The sequence below is a fragment of the Poecilia reticulata genome, chromosome 5 (genome assembly GCF_904066995.2).
Source record: "Poecilia reticulata chromosome 5, P_reticulata-male-v2, whole genome shotgun sequence".
In the NCBI taxonomy this organism is placed as follows: Eukaryota; Metazoa; Chordata; class Actinopteri; order Cyprinodontiformes; family Poeciliidae; genus Poecilia; species Poecilia reticulata.
Window position 1 is genome coordinate 21,282,975 of NC_088834.1, and position 21,487 is coordinate 21,304,461.

At 37.4% G+C, this 21,487-nt stretch overlaps 3 protein-coding genes across 5 annotated transcripts; 2 read left to right on the top strand and 1 right to left on the bottom strand.

Annotated features, from left to right (window-relative positions):
* Positions 1–616: 616 nt before the first annotated feature.
* On the bottom strand, positions 617–8,309 carry mdm4 (MDM4 regulator of p53). 3 transcript variants are annotated; one of them, XM_008409276.3, is made up of 11 exons: positions 8,110–8,309; positions 7,644–7,731; positions 7,480–7,554; positions 6,468–6,601; positions 6,321–6,370; positions 5,875–5,939; positions 4,686–4,782; positions 4,449–4,609; positions 3,229–3,423; positions 2,829–2,897; positions 617–2,734 (listed from the first exon to the last, which is right to left on the bottom strand). In XM_008409276.3, the coding sequence occupies exons 2-11, from the start codon at positions 7,713–7,715 to the stop codon at positions 2,165–2,167; spliced, it is 1,488 nt and encodes a 495-aa protein (XP_008407498.1). In that variant the 5' UTR covers positions 7,716–7,731; positions 8,110–8,309; the 3' UTR covers positions 617–2,164. The 3 variants fall into 3 exon arrangements, with proteins under 3 accessions (XP_008407498.1, XP_008407499.1, XP_081463404.1); XM_008409277.3 differs by having other exon boundaries at positions 3,229–3,408; positions 8,110–8,308; XM_081607278.1 differs by lacking the exon at positions 8,110–8,309 and adding an exon at positions 7,994–8,012.
* An 868-nt stretch (positions 8,310–9,177) lies between these two features.
* Positions 9,178–11,476, top strand: LOC145551725 (uncharacterized). The gene is made up of 4 exons (XM_081607279.1): positions 9,178–9,324; positions 9,416–9,549; positions 10,418–10,474; positions 10,571–11,476. The coding sequence occupies exons 1-4, from the start codon at positions 9,249–9,251 to the stop codon at positions 10,613–10,615; spliced, it is 312 nt and encodes a 103-aa protein (XP_081463405.1). The 5' UTR covers positions 9,178–9,248; the 3' UTR covers positions 10,616–11,476.
* A 775-nt stretch (positions 11,477–12,251) lies between these two features.
* vamp3 (vesicle-associated membrane protein 3 (cellubrevin)) lies at positions 12,252–20,065 on the top strand. The gene is made up of 5 exons (XM_008409278.3): positions 12,252–12,382; positions 16,856–16,934; positions 17,968–18,126; positions 18,325–18,376; positions 18,760–20,065. Coding segments are annotated over exons 1-5 (309 nt in total). The 5' UTR covers positions 12,252–12,380; the 3' UTR covers positions 18,777–20,065.
* Positions 20,066–21,487: the final 1,422 nt, after the last annotated feature.

Consider the following 21,487-nt stretch of genomic DNA (forward strand, 5'->3'; position numbering starts at 1 on the left):
CTGTAAAACTTTCCAGGCTTGGAATATTGCCTTTAAACATTACTCTGCTTTAAACTTCGCCACAACTTTATCCCTTCACTTGTCATGTTTCAGTCTTCAAATAAAAACAATCTCACTCATCAACTCCTCCGTGGAGCTTTATGACACACAGTTAAACTATATTCACTACTTAAGGGACTTTTGAAGGCCAATCAAACTATAAAACTCACTGAAAAGTAACCCAGCCACTTCAAGAACAAGTTGTTACTGTGTCATCAATACATTCGTGGCGAGTTGTCGGGGACAACATAAATAGGGACTTTCCACAAACAAGACGTGCTCTAATGAGCACCTAAATAACATCCTGCTCCACAGAAGCGGCGGTATTTATGTACCGACAGAAAGCAGGAGAGGACGGCTCGTCTGCCCCACTTCTCAAGAACGGTCCAAAAATAAGTCAAGGACAAGCAAGCAGAAGAAAAATGGTGAGTAAGCAGAGGAGCTTTGCAGGTGCTGGAGCTCAGTCAGGGAGAAGACACAGAGCAGCTGCCGTGTCGTACAATGACTTAGTCTTCACCCAGTAAACACACATTGGAAATGGAGGCTTGTAATGCCACCGATGAATATTTCAACAACGTTTAATATTTTAAACCTTTATTGCTCAACAACAACAACAAAAAAATGTAATAAGCAACAATTGGAGAAAACAAAAAGAAAAGTGTACCTTACTGGATTACATTATAAACTTCTCATGAATGAATCACTTCTGTCAGCACCTGAATCTATATCAACTCTATCCCCTAGATGAGCTCTATATGTAGCACACTCCCATTATGTGTTGATACTTACTGAAGCTGATAAATGCTACTGGCTTTATTTATAAGTTTACATCTAGTTATTGGCTCACATAAGCTTCAGACCAATTCTGCACAAGCTCAAGTCACGGCAAAAGGCATGCGCTAAATGTATATTACAGATTTGCACTGATACAGCTTACGCAGGAAGCAGTTACGAGACAGAACTCTCTCCACCTACTGGCAGAAAGATTAAAGGCAAGGGGGAAAAAAGCAGATGGAAAATCTGGTACATTCAATGAGGAGAACTTGGTTAGAAACCCGTTGAGAATCTTAATTGTGCAAATTAGATAGAGGATACATTTTACTTATAGCACACTGAAAGGAAATGGCATCAGTAAGGTCAGAAAATGCAAAAAAAATCTGAATAAAATCTACTATATACAAATTAAGCTTAAAGTCATTACATGGCAGTGTAACGCTTAAATCAAACTTTTCAAGAAATGTGATGTGAAGAGGCTCTTACAGGTACTTCAATTAGGTGTTTACAACACAAACACCATAAATAAATTAAATATGAAATTATTTTCACTTAAGTCAGGGAGGTGACAAATGAAGAGTTACCTACTGCAAGCATGAGTTTTAAAGGTCAGACACACTGAACAAACACCAAACTGTCACAAGGAGAAAGGTTACAGCTGCAATCTTCAGCAGGTTAAATATTGTATGTGGTGAAACACTCACACAAACAAGATCTAAGCCAACATCTAATTATTAAAAACATATTTTTACAAGGCTGGGTATTACTTTAAGATAATTTTGGAAGGAGGCTTTCATAAATCTAAAGCTGACGTAAAAACAAAAAAGGGGGTCAGGGTTGACTTGTTAACCTGCTGTTGGTCAAACTTTGTAAATGGTAACTCTTCTCAGAACCACAACACTGAAGGAAGATAAAAATATCTAATTTATTTAGAAGAGAAAAACATGTTAACTGATGCAACTCTGCAAACATAAAGGTTGAGGTTAGGAACATTTATGTGGTTGTAAAACAATAACAAAACCTTCATGAGATCAATTAAAACCTCAAACCGACTGCTCAAGTGTGAGCATCTAGTAATAAATAAATAAATAGTTTTGCCTTGTCCCTTATTTAAATGAGACAAAAAAAAAAATTAGTTACCACTCTTCTTGTCTGACAATACTTTACAGGCAGTGTGATGCAAAACAACCCTAGCAATGAAGAGCAAACTTTACCAAGTGCTGAAATTTGTGTTTTTTTGTGTGTATTTTTGAGAATGAGTAAAATAAACATGTTTAACTATTTATACTTTCATCTGTGCGTTGCATTTACGTTTAGGTGCCAAAACCCTTTGGATCCCTTCAGCTGCTCTTTAGAGAATGAATATCTTAATAACTTTTTGAATAATCTTCCCGCACCCTGGACAGGGAGCCTGGAACTTATGTAACCTCCGTGCACATGGGAAACATGTGAGCAGGTGAGCCGTTCGTCCGTGGATTATATTACCATTACGCGGTCTCACCCGACACAGCTTGCAGGGCTCCAGCAGCACCTCCGGTCGAATGTCTTGGACCTCCATGCCCAGACTTTCCTGGCTTTCCCCCTCTGAGAGCTGGCCGTGGTTGTGGAAGCCAGTCGGACGTGGCCCTTTGCCTTTACTCATACCTGCTGTGGGAACCGGTCGGTCAGCTGTGGAGTGGGAGGGCAGGATGACTGGGTCTGAGACCGTCCTGCTGCAGTCTGGAACATCGATGCCTGTGTCGCTGTCGTCTTCTTCGTCGTGGGCAGAGAGAGAGCTGCACGCTGGGATGTCGGGGACGGAGAGAGAATGAGCCAGCCGGGGCACATCCTTGTACCAGTTTTTTCGTAGAGCCCAACAGCGAACGCAGTACCGCTGGACAGGTATGTTGTATTTCCTGCACTCTGTGCACTGCCATGCATCCTGAGGATTGAGATGGCACACAAAGTCTAGTCTAGTTATTGACATTCAACTTAACAAAAAGGTACAAACACAGATCTTGCATGGAGATGCACACCTGTGTGGAGATCTCTGTATCGGTGTCATCACTCAGACACTGAGAGTCTTCATCGGGTTCTTCCTGCATCTAAAAAAAGAAGTAAAAGTAAATAAGCCAAGACAATTGTGTCTTCCACCTTCTTGTATTAATGTACTGTCCTCCATCTTGTCCTCTCATCTGGTTTGCACTGATCTAAATACAGACATCCAGCTCGTCATTCCTGTCGTTTGTGGTCAGAGCTACAATATACAGAAACACTTCCAGATGAAAACCTTTGAAGAAAATCTACATTAAACAATTAAGCTGCATACATAATACACTGAATAAATATTGGAACTAAACGTGACCCGAGTGCATCTTCACTGGCTCCTATGAAAACTAAAATGCAAAATGGTGAAGTCCAAAATAAACTACTTGCCTCTCGGTCTGACTTTTCCTCCTTCCCTCCTCCATAATCATCATCAACAGAACCTTCTTCTCCTCCACTTCCCTCTTCTAGCGCCGCTTCCTTCATCTCCACACTCACTTGCTCACTCTCCCCCTCTGTTAGAATCCACAAGTCTTCTGTTGTGTCTGACACGATGGCCGTGTCCTCCTCCTGTGCAAGAGACAGCTGATTCATCAGTCAGACTACCACCCACTGTCGGAAAACGATTCGTCTTCAAAACAAATGCGCGGCATCAAAAATATAGAACAAAATTAAACTATTAAAACCTTTGTCTTCAACAAATAATATTAAAAACCTTTTAACCGATTTCCTAATGTACAATTGATGCTTTAAGCAGTATTTGTGATGAGAAACATACTGGAGAAAATCCAATGTTTTTCTGAGCAGTGAACACACCATATGCAAGCGCTGCCCGGTCTCGTGAACAACTGTCTTTGTTGACAACACTGTTACTGGCTCATAGTTGACCATTCTCAGCAACAGTGAGACTTGTTTTATATTGACTGCTCTCATACATAGCAGGATGTTGGCATTACACCGAACACAAATAACAGTTCACAGCTGAAAGGCTCAAATAAAAATGGCTGTTCTTCCACCTTCATACATCAGTGAAGAAACGAAATCTGAACCAACCAACATCAGAATATCAGCAGCGTACATGCCGTACAATTTGACATTGCATGCAAAATCTTGTTCATCACATCAAAAGGGGTTAGCAAAAACAACAAAACAATGCTTTTGTCAGTCTTGCCAGATTTGAGCTATCCAAGTTTTAAGTTTTCCATTTCATTCAGATTTCCAGGTTTTTAATAGTTGATAAGTCTCAGCTGTTGCCAAGTCAATTTGAACTCCAATGACTGTATAAGAGACAAGCAGATTGTCATGATGGTGTTAGAAATGCACATCATGTTAGAAGATTGTTTTTGAACTCAGAAAAAATTATTTCTTTAGTTTCTTAAGTACTCCATTAGATTTTTTTTGCTTTGTTCTTCATTATGTTGATCAACTGGCAAATTAACTAATTATTTCAAAAGTAATTTTGTCTATTTTTGTATGAAGCATCATCTACATTTTTGCAAGGCCTCAAGTTTTAAACAGGTTATTTTTTCCTCACTATTGGATCTGCTGTCTTTCCATATTTTACCATTCATTTTAAATGTCTAAGGGTACAAACACATGAGGTCTCTTACTTGGTTTGTATGGATGTCAGTGGAGCCATTGCTCCTGCGGCTATAGTTATTACGCAGATTACCCAGAAACCACCAGGGCAGACCAGAGAGGTCCCACTCTTCCAAGGTGACATCCAGTTTGGGGCGCTTGCAAGCTGAGCGAGGTAAGCCTTCAAGAGACTCTGTAGAAGTTTTGAACAGTTAGCTTGTGCTTTCTGGACCCGGTTCCGCTGAGGCGTTCTGATGCCGCTTGCTCACCATCGTCTGGATCACGAGGTCGTCTCTGAGAGGGGGTCGGCAGAAGAGGCCCGTCACTTCCGGCCACCACTCCTGCTTTGACCACACCCTCACATATCTAAAGAGAGGAGAAACATGAGGGAAAAAAATTATACCACAGATCCATAACTAGATCCTTGGAGGACTCACAGCTCCTTTTCAAGATGGCCTCAGAGAATGGGGGAGGTAGTACAAAAGGATGAAAGGTAGAGGACTTAAGACAAGGGAAGGCTCAATTCATAATTTAACTATAACTTTAAATTAAAACGGCAAGTGTTGGTAAAACAAAGAGAAGACTGAAAAGCCAGTGCTCCAATTAAAACACAAATAAATATTCTGCAATTTCTCCAAGTAGTGCTGCTTGCTATTTGCAGAATTTATTGTATTTACATAAATGTGCAATCGAAGGAAACAGGTCAGAAAACAATCTACTACATTTTTTTAAAGAGTAAAAGTACGTTCATAGTGGGATAGAAACGTCTGCATGGTTCACATGTTTTAGAACTGTTTTATGTCACAGCTTCAAGTAGAGAGAGAAACAGAAGTCAGAAGACAAATCATCTGAAATTTGATCATCATGAATAAACTACAAATACATCAATCTCTTTGATTTACAAAGCTGAAATGAACTAATACCAGATTAACTATGTTAAAGTAGCAGGGCGATTTATCTACAATTGGATTTTTATGGGGAACAGGAAGAATGGCACACAGGAACAGGTAGCGGGTAGGCTTAGCGTTATTAGGCCTGTACCTGAGCAGGAGCTGAGAGCCTCCAACCTGAAGCAGAGAAGAGAACTCTGAGACAGACAGAGACAGTGACTCTGCCCCCCCCCATCCACTGGGTGGAGCTGGTGGGTCACAAAAGAGTGCTGGAAGTACCACCAGACCAAACCAAGGATGGGGTCGTACAGAGACGGTGCCACTCTGTACAAATGTACACCAACGAAGACAGCAGACCATCTCTCACTCTCCTCAGTGCACACAAGCAGAAGGAAGCTTCATTTACTTTACCAAAACTTGGAAGGAAATGGTACAGAATTGATCTTTAGGAAGAGATGCAAACAGTTGTACAGGAAGCCTGCGAGTCACCGACTCACGCTTAGGAGTATTGTGTGCAGTGAGGTGAATAAGGTCTCTGTTTCTCCTGAGCACCATGCTTCGGCTTTACCTGACCACGATCCTCCACTCCGCCCTCTACACACTCACGGCCCACAGAAAGATTCTCTGCAGCGTCTGCATTTCAAATGAGACACAGTAACAAACAAAAGGACACCCCCCCTTTTAATTATACGAGTACACACTCTCTCACTATGCCCTTCAGATATGTGGAGCCTCTTCACTTGATTTGAAGAACAAGCTGGACAACATTTCTTCTGGCCCCAAAGAAAACCCCTGCATCCTTATGTGATGCAAAAATTCTAAAGTATGCTTTTATCATTTTCTTAAAAGAGAAAACAATATGTAACAATGTGGGGGGAAAAAATTGTTCTTGTATTCCCACATTAGTTCTCCCAAAATATGCCACAACATACAAATAAAAAAAAGGAGATTTGTCAGACAAAATATTTAAAAATATAGAAAGGATTTCAACCAACAGACAGAGTAATCACTTACCACTACAGCCAAGCACTACCAGGTACTTCTTCAGCATTTCATACACTGGGCTGTAAAATGAGTCAATTACAGTTATGTAAAAAATATATATATTAAACAGTTTTCTATCCATATGAGCAAGGAAGTTATGAGTAAAGGTAAAAATACCTTGGATTTTTGACAGAGAAGCTTTCAACTTCCAGAAGTTCACCCAAAGGATCATCCTGGCAATGGACAATGTGCTGCCTCTGTTTGTCATACAGTTGCTTCCCCATGATATATTGACCCAGATAGTGCATCACCTAAACAAATTAAAGGATAGGTGCAGATTTTTTCATTGTGTGCTGGAGGTGAACGTTTCACCCTCTTTGAGGGCCAAAACTTAAATATACAGCATTAAACCAACTTCACTCTCACAAACATCAAAAGTTTATGAAAATTATTTTTTTAACCCTTAAACCATCATAGTTCATGAAAGGGAGTTTACACAAATCACAAAATGTATTTTCTATAAAGAGTAAAAGTCAGATGTGGTATTGACCCCTCTCATATTAATTTCAGATTTATGCTAAATCCACTTTTTTTTTTTTACTGCAAATAAGATATTAAATTTCTATAAACTATCCCTTCCCAACTCTGGTCCGCAAGGCACACTGTCCTACATATTGTAGAAGTTTCCTTGCTTTAATGTGCCTGATTCAGCTGATTGCAGTTCAATAAACGCCTGTTAAGATTGAAATCAGCTGGACTGAAGGAAGAAAATACCTAAAACATGCAGGGCAGTGTGCCTTGAGGACCAGGGTTGGGAAACACTGCTTTAACATGTCATAAAGTCTTCACTAAATGATCACTAAACGTTGTGAAAATAAAAATATAAACAAAAACAAAATTTGGTTTATAAATCCTATTCAGCATGTTGCTAAATAGGAATCTAAAGATATGTGTATCCTGCCCATTTTCTTAAAAGTCATGGCTACCATATCATGTGCAAGGATTTCTACGTCTCCTAGCCATGTGGAGGGGAGCTTAGTCATCACTGCTGCAGAAAGAGTGAGGACACACCTTCAACATGATGCAACCAAAACGTGGTTGACACTGAAGCTGTAGGCTTTCGACAAGCAAGTTTGTAACCCAGATGCCAAAAGAAGACTCATGATTCACATTTGATCGGGAAGCTCACCTCTTTGAGAGTGAAGACATCCTCCTGAGCTCCAGCTACACGCAAGATCTGGAGCAGCGGGGCTTTTGGTTTCACCTAAAGCAGGGGGTGGGGGGAACAAAAAAGGTTTAGCATCAAAATTAGCAATAACTAAAACTTATGATGTCTGGATTTTATGATATTACCTGATTACCCTCTCCAGGAAGCGTCCTGCATGACGAGCTTGAAGCCTGAGGCTGGGCCGACAGGGAGCTCATAGTAGAAAAACTAAACCTGAAATAAAATACCAATGCGCACATATAAATATATAGCGCCAAATACTGTTCCTTGTTTGACAGAGTTAATATGATGCTTTTAAGTCCTACTTCTACACAGCCATGTAGATGGGGTCGTTTCACCAATTACTTTCCCTTTGGAGCCCGCAGGTACGATAGCACAATGCTAACGTAACCAAGAAACCCGTTCGAAGAGTATATCTGAACATAACGTGACTACATTACTGAGATGCTACTGTAGACCAGGCAATGGCACTTACTAAGGCAACTGGTGCATCTGCAACAGGTCCCATCAACCGTAGCTGCCACGCCAACATTAGCTAACGTAGGCGGCTAACAACAGACACAATAAATACCTTCGTTACAAATATCTCACCGTTTAGAGTTGGCATTACTTCACAGCAGCTACATTGTTTCACTCGCACTCTGCTTACGTGACAGCGAGTCAATATAATATAATAGTAACAGCAAGTGTATGAAAATAAATTTTAGCACGAGCTAATGCTAATAAATAAAAAGTGACGGTTAGTAGAAGTACAGCTTTAAAACGTCTGTGAACTTCCGGGCATGCAAATGAGATGTAGCGCCCCCTGTTGTTCAAAGTAGGTGTTACTTAAAAAAAATGTGGAGGTGTCTATGTATGGAAGCCCGTTTCCGACACTCTGGTGAAAAAAATCTAATAAATTATGTCATTATAATGAGATAGCATCTCACTATAACGAGATACTATCTCATTATATCTCAATATACGATACCGTCTCAAAATAATGAGATAATTTATTTATTAATGTTTTTTAAGTGTGGCGGAAATGGGCTTCCATACCATCGCCATCTCGCTTCATACAACCAATTTTTTTTTAGCTCTAATTTGTTTATTTTTTAATTATGCAATTAAAGTATGGGAGTGGACATTGGTTCTTGTTTCAACTACAGTTTAATTAATTACCCCCTTCTCCTTGCAACCTTTTCCTTCTAATTCACAATGAATGACATAAGACTTCTGCTTATTTGTAAGCTTTTTTAAGCTGAAATATTTATCTACTTGCATACTCAAATCACTATGAAAACATAAAATGAAGGTAGGCATTGTCACTAGGTCCAGGAAACATCAATTTTTTAGTATGCAAGGAAAAATAGTGGTTTTCAAAATTTATTAAGGTTTTTAATATACTCTGTGTTTGTGTATGACTTCTACTATATGTCTGTCTTTTCTAGATTTTTTCAGTACAATTAAACTGAAAGTTGTGATCTAGTGGTTATATGTGCTGTTGAAAAAAAAGTGTTTTTCTTGAGAGTTGCAATTATTTTAATAGAACCAAGTAAAAAAAATTTCTAAAACATTTGAAGCCCTTCTTTGGATGTTTCATTAGTTGCGCTCTCCTCCCATACAGTTCTCCTTAAGCGCAACCGATGCCTGTTGTTGCTTTGGGGAGCTCAGTGGGCGTGGGGAACCAAAACAAAAAAGGGTCAGGAGCTGAAAGGAAACACAGCATTTCATCCAAGAGTCTCTGGAAGATGAAGAGTCTGCAAGAAGGCATGGCTGCAAAAGGACTGATTGTGATGGTCCTGGTCACCAACATCTGTGAAGGAGGTGATATTAATGACATCGCAAGAGGAAAACCATTTTGTCAACCATTATCTGTGCAAAATTAATGCATTCCTGTCAAATGTTTATCTGGCAGCACTCCTTGGGAAATCATCAGCGTATGACTTCCTGCAGAGAGTGAGAGAAAGGCGTGGACTGGAGTGTTTTCCTGGAGGATGCAGCACTGAAAACAGTGAGGCTGAGGAGCTGACAGATGCCAATGTGGGATATGTAAGTACATGCAAATTTCACAGCTGTACATTACACCGCTATCCTCTGAAACTAATTGTCTTTGACCATTGAAGCTGGAACACAGCGAACACATTACTACTTACAGCATAAATGTTAAAGCCATTCAAGGTTGTGATAAAAGCAATTTACACATCTTAAATCTGAAAAATAGTCAGCTGCATAGTGACAATTAGTGATGTGTTATAGTATCACAAAACATCAATAGATATGCCTAACTTGTCACCTTTAAGATGAAGAATTTCAATGGTTCTCAGAGTTTCATCTAGCTCAGGTTTAAACATTTTAACCTCAGAACTGAATTTTCAAATATTTTTAAAGGATTAAATGTCTTAGAATTTCGCTAAGCTTCATTTTGCTAAATTTAAACACAAATTTGAATGCAAGTAAGCATGCAATGTCAGCAGAGGAAGGTGTGCATGGAAATCAGGTTTCTTAACCAAGTGAGATTCAATCCTTATGAAACCAAACATTACGAACAAAGAGCACATCCAGAAAGCGCACTGAAGAGCAGAAAGGCAGTCCTCTGTTTGAAGGGGATAAGGTGTAACTTAGTCAAGCATGTCAGCGAGGCGCTTACCATTACCGTGTTCTGACATACCAGGCTTTGCAAAGTCATTAATGTTACTCTGTTGCTTAGTGAACCTGCTGCATATATCAGATGTCCCAAGTGAAAGCCTGGAGAAAGGTTGAATGTGTTTAAGAAGTGGCCTTGAGGGTCGAGTTTGCACCCTTACTGCTAGTATTTGTTTTGAAGCATTTCATAATAACCCTTAATGCAAATCCACAAATGTTTTTTTTTAATAATATGCAAGTAAATAAGAATCTTTCGATCAAACATTTGTCACAGGAGGAGAATGGCAGCATCCTGTACCACGGAACTGTGGCCAGTAAAGAAATAAACCATGTAAGCTCTTAGAGTCTGACATTGAATAATTACGTCTTACTCAAAGGTTTGCTTCTGTATTTTCATTCTTATTTTTTTATTTATTTATTTTTTCAGAAACCTGCAACTGAAACTGTGTTGGATGAAGGATCTGGAATGTAGCCAGGAGGGAAAAGTAAACACAAGATAACGTTTGGTTTCTCAGAAGCATCTTCGTACCAAGTTTAACCTTGCCTGCATCTCGGCAAAGAAACAACAGAGAATGTTAGAAATACATTTTTGCAGTTCTGAATATGCATAATCTTGTGCAAACTTTAAGGAAGTTTAAAGTTTAAACAGAACAGAACAGGAAGAAGGAAAGAAAATGGAACAGATTTACATAAAAGGAGGAAGAAAGCGTAGTTAATCTGTTCAATCAATCAATCAATCAAATTTTATTTGTATAGCACATTTCAGCAGCAAGGCATTTCAAAGTGCTTTACACAACCAAAACAAAAACAGAAATAAACAGTGAGAAAGAGAGAAAATTAAAAAATAAATAAAAATAAATAAAAAAAAAAAACAAACTCCCTTACCAGAGGACGCCGCCGTCCCACACAGAATTTAACTAACTTATAGTTAGAGGAGTCTGCCCTCCCGCGGACTTTAACTGGTTCCATTCCATTTCCATTCCACTTTAATTTTCATCGTTTTCCACCCTCATTTTTCACTTTCTTCCCCATACATAAAAGAAAAAAAAAACAAAAAAAAAAAAAAAAAACTGTTGTCACCAGTTCAATATTTTAATGGGGATAACAGATTAGGCAAATACTCAGTTTAGTGAGTAAGAATGTATAACTTAGATCCTTGTGTTGACATATAATGGGTTATATTTTTGTAGTTGAATAGAGTACACAGACACACACACATGTATGGGTGTGTGTGTATAATGTGTGTGTGTGTATAATTACTCTGTTAGTAGGTCTATGTCTTCAATCTAATCTCTCATTTAATAACAGTCAAATAAAGTTTTTTATATACTAATTCTGACTTATTTTGTTAATATTTTTTTACAGTAAAACATATGTTGTATATGAGGCCCACAAAACCATACCCTCACCCACAACAGCTATCCGCGAGGTCATTTCTATATTTAAGGTCACAGCACTAATAATCAAACTGAAACACTCTTTTACTAGTGCATAAAAAGACAGCTTAATTATTACTATTATTGTTGTCTTTGTTGTTATTACTATTAGAAATAATTGTAGTGTGTAGATGATAAAGGGCCTTCGAAAACAGAGTAGTTTTTGTTTCCATTTATCACATGCTGGTCACGGGTTTGTATAGCTGCTTTTCTTCTCATTTCTCTGCCATAGAGCCAAACAATATACAAAATACTCAGATTATAATTTACAGTATAGTGCTTTTATTTTGGGGGTAAACCTAATAGTTGGATTTACATTCGAGATTTTATCTCTAATGTGACATTTAGGTACTCATAGGCTGTTAAAGACCGGTAGAAAACAATTGTCGTTTTCACATTTTCACTCTAATGTCGTATTTTCGTTCTCAATGTAGTCAAAGAGGGTTGTTTAATTCAATACCAACATCTACTGTTCACTAAACATATTCTGAATAATTCACTTATAGAATCAGTCAAAACAAGTACTCTGAAATAATATATTTTGCCATGTAAACCGTGCCAATGGTTTTTCTACATATTAGAAACTTCAATACAAATTCTGGTAAAGCAAACATTTATATAAACTTTACACTGGCTTTTATAATTCTCTTATTTAATGTATTACTGTATAAAGTTCCCATTTCTGAAAGCCCCTGAAGGCAGCATATCGAACGATAGTACTTGGTGTTACAGCGGCTGGCTACACACTTTACTAACAAGAAACAAAAGCGGCAGAGTCGTTCAAAAGAAACCAGTTTCACAATGTAAGTATTTTATGCTTCTACTCAATGTGTTTAAGATCATACTTTTCATAAAACTAGTATTTATTGGATATAAGCGCAATAGACGTCATACAAAAACAACGCCCAAAACTTTTCTGTATTAGCTTGCAACAAGTGCTAATACTTTAGCACTTCTCAAATGTAAACTAGCTAAGATAAGCTAAGCTAAGCTAAGTATAGCCGTAAAACATTGAAACTTTTTAGCTGTGTTTCCTATAGACATTTTCTCCATTTCTTAGTGAGGCACTCTGACAACAAAAAGAAAATAAATTTTGGAAGTTCTTGTAACATCCACAGCTGTAAAATATAGCTATTAGCTGGGAAAGATTTGATAGTTTGGAGGCTAAGTAACCGTTTCCCTTAGATGCAGCTTTCCTCAGTTGGCTGGCCTTGCTTCAAAACAGTTATATGGATCTTTTTTTTTAAAAAGTTTTCCAACATACTTATTGATTTTGTTTATACAAAGTTATTGTTTGGTAACTTGTACTCTTTAATTGGACGTACATTTAGCTTTAATAAAAGGGAGATACTGATGAGAATATTTTTGACCTGAACCAAGCAATATTTGAATGTGCTGTCAACAATAATTGTACGCAAGATAAATTGTTACCCGGAGTGGCTAACTAATGTTTGTAATTAATAGTTGTCAGTGTTTTTATGTCTGGAAAATAAAAATTCTTAACCCTTTCGGTTCACATTCTGTCGATGATACATTTTATTATTCCATTGTCGGTTTTTACTGAAGAAACTCAATCTATTCATAATTTCTTTTAACCCACTGAAGTCTCTTATGTTGACATGTCAGATTTTTGTTTTCTTTTTATTTCTAAGCAACTGAATTATGGTGCACATTAGGATTGCATGCTCGATATATAATAATTTTGCTGGTCCTCAATTTTATAATGGATTAAGAAAAAATACGTCTAGCTGGGCTTTAGTCCCCTTGAAATTAAAATTGGAATCTGCAAGTGCGACTTTAAAAAAAAAAATTAGCAACAGTCTTCCATATTCAAGATGCTGGTATCTTAAAAACATTTCCATTACATCACCAACGTTTCATGCATGTTGAAGTTTTAAAGTGGACTGATGTTCACACCTGATGTCTATATTTATACCTGCCCTCCTTAGCAAATCTATTCTCTCCAGAAATTATCAGGTTGATACAAAAACTACACAGTGCATTCAATAATATGCACGTATTTTTCTTTTTATTTAATTATGGCGTAAAGCCTCGTGTTTTAACTGCTGAAGATAATTTTAGAAATATCTTATGAATCAAGGATGTTTTTTTTTTTCTAATTCCACTTTCTGTCTCACACCGTTACTGAAATTTAGCAGAACTTCTCGTTCTCTCAAATTTCAGTTTCAGGTGATTCATAGTAGATGCTGTACAATAATTTTATTATGAAGTAGTAAAGCAATAAAATTGTTGCTCAAAGGTTATATAGTTTGAGTTATCCCATGGACAATGGGATAAATATTATATTTTAGCTTGATGTTGTTAATGACATAATTTAAAAAAGGAATAAACTGGTTGTAGCAGCTTTTGGGTGGTGTCATGTGGTTAAGGCGGATACAGTAAAAGGCATGTGTAAACAACATAGCATTCAAAAAGAATTAGCTTCCCTACTCCTCAGTTTTACATGCTCAGGCTTTGTTCTTGGCATTTTTTATCCTTCCAGCCCCGATAGACTCGCTAATGGAGCTAATGCAAGATTACTCATGCAACATTACATAAATGATGCATGTTGCTGGAGATGTTCAAAGTAGTCCCTTCAACTTTATATCGACAGTTAAGGACTTAAAGGTTAACAGGCAAACCTTTGTGATGTTGCTGGTGTATTTTATCAAATCTGGTCAGGTGTAAAGAAAGACAAGTACCGAGATCAAAATAGGTGAGATTTGCTTAGCTTCCTTTGGGATATGTAAAGCATTTGTTTTGTTTTGCAATGTTTCCAAAATGATAAATCCTGATTACTAAATGATAAATCCTGATTACTAAAAATAATTATATAAAATTTTAAAATGATGACTTTCACCTACTGGTGTTAATGCCGATATAATGCCGATATAATGCTATATCGGCATTAACACCAGTACCAGTTGATGTCAGTCATATTATTAGTAACCAATGTTTACTCTCACCTTGTTGCTCTTTGTGTTTGGGGAGGTAAGCAGGTTGGCCATTTGGCATTTGTTTGGTCATGTTATAGTGGTGCAGTACAGGATTTTGGGTGTTTTAACCAAAGCAGACAAGCAACATTGTTTAGTCATCGGTTGTAACAGCAGCATCAATATCGGCTATGAATATTGGCACAAATTCTCACATCTGTGGGCCACACTTTCAACATCTTCCCATGCTGACGTTCCGTGCGTCATTGTGCCTTGTACTCAACAGACAGAGAACTGAGATGCAGAACTGAGATCCGATTTAGGCCGCCGCTCCACCTTACATTTTGCTTAGGAAGGCCATCATGGACAACAATGACTGCAAAATACAGAAGTCTTGCTGTTGGGGGAGAAAAAAAAACAAAGCCATATTATTAGCTCTCCACCACCATGGTTGAACACAAGATATTTGACTTTATCTGCTTTTTTCCAGTTAATTATATCCATTGCCTATTACCATAAACATAATGATTTTGCTTCATGTTTTCTACATACCGACAGGTGCTCTTTTGGCAAGATAAGCAATGGGTTCTTACTTGTTCTAATCATTTAAAAGTTAGGTGATTTGGTTTATTGAATGCAAGTAATATGCTGCACATTCTTTTCAGACATTTTGTTTTTGTTCCCAGATTAGTTTTGTTCTGATCCCATTTTGTAATTGTCACAAAACATGTTGGTGCAAAGGGCCAGTCAGTTTTCTGTTGCCACACAGGTTACCTGTTAAACTGCATATTGAGTTTTGTGAGTCTATATTTTTAACTAAATGTTTCAATTAGCCATAGACTCTATTCAGATCTCCTTTAAGAATAGTCCCGTGGTGGTGTCACTTCAGTGTAATTATGCGTCTTATCAAAAGGTGGCAGTATACTACCGCTGTGCAAAGGCTTTTAGGGCAAGGAAGCACAGTACTAGAAACCTGCATACTGTAGTGCACAGTTTAAAAAGAATAAATGGCTGTTTTAAATGCTATCAAAATAGTGCAACTTTTTGCTGTATTTAGATATAGTAACATTTACGTAAGGGTATTAAACCTGAATTTTGCTGCAAGCTTGGGGTAAAAATTAATTCTCAAAACATGTAAAAATCTAGTCTATTCTAAAGAAAACATCATTTACATAATTATCTTCATTATTTTTATTTTGAATTGGTCTTCTCTGCACTGGATAAAATGTTTACCCAAATATTATGTAATATTTGGGTAAAAATATTGGTTGCCAAAAGGACACAGGTGTGTGTACACCTCTGTATATACCCGTATCCTTTTTTGTTGTTGTTTACATGATCAAAGTGTCTATGTTGTTGCAACTTGATCACCAAAATCTATATCAAGTCTAAACATCAATAATAGTTAGTCCAACTGGTTAAATCCAAAGGCATGCATACTGTGGATGCCTAATGCATTAAATATAATTGCCCACTAACTATCGCATCCAGGTAATTGTGATTGTGATACTGCAATATTAATATGTGCATCAAGTCGTGCAGTTCATTATATTGTGCAGCACCCAGTAGTATGTAGTTTATAAGTTAACTCGAGATTACTTGAGGATTTATTTTTCCTTGTAGCACTAAATCAAAGCAGAACCTTTCAGGACTTTGAATCAGTAGTAAGCCTGCAATAGGAGACAAAAGAAGAATACCCTGCTAACACTGAAGCATGGTAAAGGCTCAGTGGTGTTTTGTGACTGCTTCGGTTTCTCTGACAATGTGAATCTGTAGTCCGTCAATGATGAGAGAGATTCAGGCTAAGAAGTGAAAACACTGTCACCTGAGACGAGGCTAAATCTTAGATGTCATTGGAGTTTCAAACAGGACAATGATCGCAAGAATAACTTAAAATTCATACAGTTTTGGTTACAGAAGAACTGCTGAGAGATACTAGAGTGACCGTCACTGTTTCACATCATTCTTGCCGCCTTGGTTTGTGGAGATCTTTCAACTTTTTCTTGACCATTCATCTGAGCCATGGTAGTCAAAATAAATGCAGTGTGAAGTGTTTTTTGGCAACTAAGAAAGAGAGCTGGACAAAAGATTATAAAGTTAGAGCTGTCATAGTTTTGACTAATATCTAATATTTGGCGTAAATTATAATACATTTTGTGGGTCTATAAAGGGTTAATTACTGGGTTACATGATACAGGTTGTCCTAACAAGACATATGTGACCATTAAAATAAGATCCCCACTATTGGCCAGCGACTCTAAAAGCCACAATTGCTTTTAGATTAAGATTTTGTTGTAACATTTGGCCTAGTCTTTTATTGACATGTGTTATTTGATTTATCAGGTCAGCCCCTGGTCCAGAAGGTTCTGCTGCTGCATCGAGCAACAAGCGCTTGCAGCAGACACAGGCCCAAGTGGATGAGGTAAGGTACATTTTAGCTCTTCTTTTAATTCCTCAAAAAGGAATTTAAAAAAACAAAAAAACACAGAAACAAATCACTATGTCTCTAGTGTGACTGCTTTCTACACAAGCGGCTACTTTTGATCTGCAATGGTTAATTTACATAAATTAGGCAGAGCTTCCTTTTCTTTCCGTTCCAAGTTCAAAGCAAATATTGAATAATAAACTTGATGTAGATTGATTGTGCCACTTAGCGCCAACCCCTCCCCTTCTCCCTGTTCATTTTGTTGCAGAAACTTACATAACCCTTGGCATCAGTGCCATGATTCACCAGACTGAATCTGTTTCTCCCTAACCGTTCTACCTCCGCATGTCCGCTGCATTGCCAAAACACATTCAGGGAAGGCCATCTGTTGAACAGTTTAAAGGTCTTCTATTCACAACAAGTCATTAAGAAAATCAAGTTTAAAAAGTAGCCAAATCCCCTTCACGATCTCCATTACTGTCCTTTTCCTCTCCATTTCGTGTTTCTCCGGGAGGTCCACCCCTCCCACCTGGACCTTTAACCTCAGTCTGTCACACAGTTTCCAATTGGTTGTCAGAGGTTTATATAATCACCATCTCTGTCCTTATGTAAGACCTGCATGAGCTTATGCGCTCCTCTACCGTGCAGCTCAGTCAGGGAGGAGGGGCGGTAGCGAGCATTGTAGATCAGTGGAACATGTGGGTTACGTGTATCCAGTGACTGTATGCAGACTGCTGCTGTCTGTTTGAGTCACAGTGAACTTTGTGAAGATAAACAACCCATCAATTACTTTCTCTTACAAGATGGGATACGTCTTGATTGATGTTGTTGGGTAACATTTCCTAAGGATGTTTTACATTCATAAGTATAATGTCATCATTTTTAGGGTAATGCACGTGCACAGTCCTGAACTTTTATTTTCTTTCCCTTGTTAACGATTAAAAACATTTACAAGTATCGAAATATCAAATTACAAAATATATACTCTGTATATTGTTAATTTCTTTTGTGCTTTTTTTATTTTGTGTAGGTAGTGGATATTATGCGCGTTAATGTGGACAAAGTACTGGAACGTGATCAGAAACTGTCTGAACTGGATGACAGAGCAGACGCCCTGCAGGCTGGAGCCTCCCAGTTTGAGACCAGTGCAGCTAAGCTGAAACGGAAGTACTGGTGGAAGAACTGCAAGGTAGATGACTAGTGTGGTCTTAAATTTAGCAAACTATTCACTACTGAATAGTTATGATTCAGTAATGAAATTGTTATGATTATGTAACTCTGGCATTATAGTAGATCTTACCTGACTGCATGAAAATAAACATAAAAAAAAAAACACAGTTTACCCGAATTTTGTTTTAATAATTTGCCAACTGTTATTCCTTTTTAGATGTGGGCCATCTTGATAGCTGTAATAGTGATCATCATCATCATCATTATTAGTGAGTATTAAGACAAAAAAAGCTGTCTTGTCATTGTTAATTTGAGTTCCCATATGCTTGACGTTGGTATCATATTGTATTGTAAAAAGCCTTTCATATAGTGTGTTGCAATTTATTTTTATTTTTTTTAGTGTAATCGCTTTACAACCAAAACGTGTATGTTATAGATCAACAAAAGTGGTGCTTAATTGGAAAGTGGAACTAAAAGACAAAAATTGTACTAACTGCTTATGTTAATCAATCAATCAGGTTTATTTGTAAATCACATTTCAGCACTAAATTGATGTGTTAAACAATCTGCATCAGTAATCAGCATAGCATTTTTCATTGCCTAAAACTACATATGAATTTACAGATATGCTTCTTAAAACTCTTCTTTACAGTTTGGGCCTGCTCTTAGAACCGTAGCAGATTGAAGAGGATTGGAGGCAAAGAAGAATTGGGCAATATGTATGCTTCAGGTCTCAGAAAGAAATCAAATGATCACAATATTCACCTTTCCACAGGTCTTCCTTTCTTATCTCAGATTGACTTGGGTGTTTGTGTGTGTATTTGTAAAGGATTGTATTAAAACTGCAGTTTTGCTTCTGCGATTTACAACACACACATGCACAAATTTCATTCTTGAGACTGGAAGAGAAGAATGTTGTTGTAAAATCTCTCTGCTTATGTTATTATATTATACATAGTCACTAATGTTGTGTGCCTGGCTAAAAAAACTTGCCTTTTTTTGGATTGTATTAGTTTGCAATGCCCCTTTTGTACCACATACAGGTTTTTGCTTTCCATACTATTATTATTACCAGTATTTTGATGTTTCCTTTTTCTTTTCTTTTTTTTTTCCAGATTTAGGCTGTTTTGCCAATGGTTACAGTGAACATGTGCACAGTGGGATTTAATATCTATTTGTTCTTTGCACATGGCTAAGTGCTTATTAAGTTACTCATAGTAAAAAGAGAAAATACAATTGGTGTAAAAGGTTATCCACATAAACATGGCACTAATCTGTAAGAAACTGGTAAAACTATCTTATCAAAGTTTTTCATTTATTTTCTCCTTAGCACTTTCATGTTGTACAAGCTTATGTTTAGATAAGTGCTTAACTGCAAAGACCAAACAGCCACATGACCTTGCTTAAAAAAAGGTAAAAATAGGCCTTAACAGGAAGAACTGTAGGGTTGTCTCAGAGATTCTCAGAAATGTGTTAGAAAGATTGATTTTGTGTAATGTCCAAACACAGTGATGTAAGAAAATGTAGTTTCAGACTGATGTCTTAAAGGTCTACCAAATGAGAACTGCCAAATACAGAAAAAACTGAGGTTTTTTTTAATTATCTGTTCAAGCCAGTAACACATTAGTGCCTTCAAATGCTCAAACTGTCAAACAAAGACTACCGCTGTCTTTACTCAGATGAACATAACCTTTAATAAACTCTCCGGTTATGTCGCACCTGCATTTATTATATCTGATAACAGACTTCCCTCATGTGACACTTTACTTTTAAGTGTTGAATAAATTTAATTTGTGTGCATAAAATGTAGAACTAATCAAATGCTTGGGCAAAGTTTTTTTTTATGGTGCTTTTGTTGCTACTGCTGAACATTAACACAATTCATTGTAATATATGATATTTGACACTGGATTTGGAGTTTTCTTACTTTGTGTATAATAAATTTTTCCATGACTGTTGGTGTTTTTTTTTTTTGCATTTTCAGAATATCTAGTTCTTATTTAAACTTACCCTTCAAAATACATCCATGATCTGGAGTAATTAATGTATTGTGGCCTTTCTTGGGTTATAGACAATAGTGTATAGGTAATACTTTTATTGCATACAGTAAGCCATGTTGCAAATTGCCATTTCTTTCTATTTACACAGAAATCTGACACCCTTTAACTTTTAAGCCTTATAATTATGTGCTGGGAAGTTGTCTGGTGGCCCTTTAAAACTTGCTTGAATAAAATTAATTCAATTTATATTAAAATCCTGTGGTTATTTTTTTTTCTCACCTGCTAAAACATGTTAGAAATTCCTAATCATTTACAAAGATTTTCTGTCCTATTGTCTACTAAGCAAAATATTTTTAATGCTTTTCATTTGCGAAAAGCACATCATGTTAATGTGTGTATGAATGGGTACGTGACCACTTTTGGGTCCTTTGGACTTGATAAAGCTATACTATACAAGTGCAGGCCATTTACAATTACTGATTAAGCAAGGTCTGTCTTACAGGAACAATAAGTCACCTTTTTCTGCACTTGCAGCTTCATGTCTTTAGACATGTCTCTACCAGCTCTGCTCATCTACACACTGGATTTTTATGTCCATTTTTTGCAAAAAAGCTCAAACCTGGTCAAATTAGATGGAAGGTATCTCCATTCATCCACTGTCTTCTGTTTATCCAAAATCAGGTGGTGGGGTGAAAGATCTTGGAGAGAGACCCAATTCCTCTTCCAGCTTTTTGTGGCTTCGTGTCTCTACCCAGCCATTTCACACTAGATTGTAGACTGTCCAGTTGCAAGTTGACGGCTAGGGCCTGAAGAAGCCAAAAGTGTCACATTTTCTGCAAAAAGCGAAACTTAAGACTGTGGGGCTCCCTAACCATACAGCCTTTTCTCCATAGCTATTCCTCGAGATCCTATTCATGAACACTACAGACAGATTGATTTTTCTAAGAGATACCACAATTGGTACCCCAGTCATCCCATGACTGACTGAAGACTGACTGTGATGACCAATTATTTTTTTCAACATGTTCTCATTTGGAATTGTTGTTGGACTTCAGCTTGTCTAATATGCTTCGACTGGAACAACTCAATAATAGCCCTGGCTGTACAGGCAGGATTGTAACTCTGGCATAGTCTTTGGGGCATGGTCTTTCTCTGGAATGTAAGTTTCAGCCGTGTACTGCCATCCACCTTTGCATCAACTCACAAGCGCTTCCCATTACCTGATGAAGTAAAACATCCCGACAATATGTTGCTGCCATCTCCAGGTCAGGTGTTTTCAGGGTGTTTATTTATATCATAATACCTCATATGTGGGTCAAAATTTTAAGTTTGGTGTTATCTACCCAGAGTTCCTTCTTCCCTATGTTTGCCATGTACCCT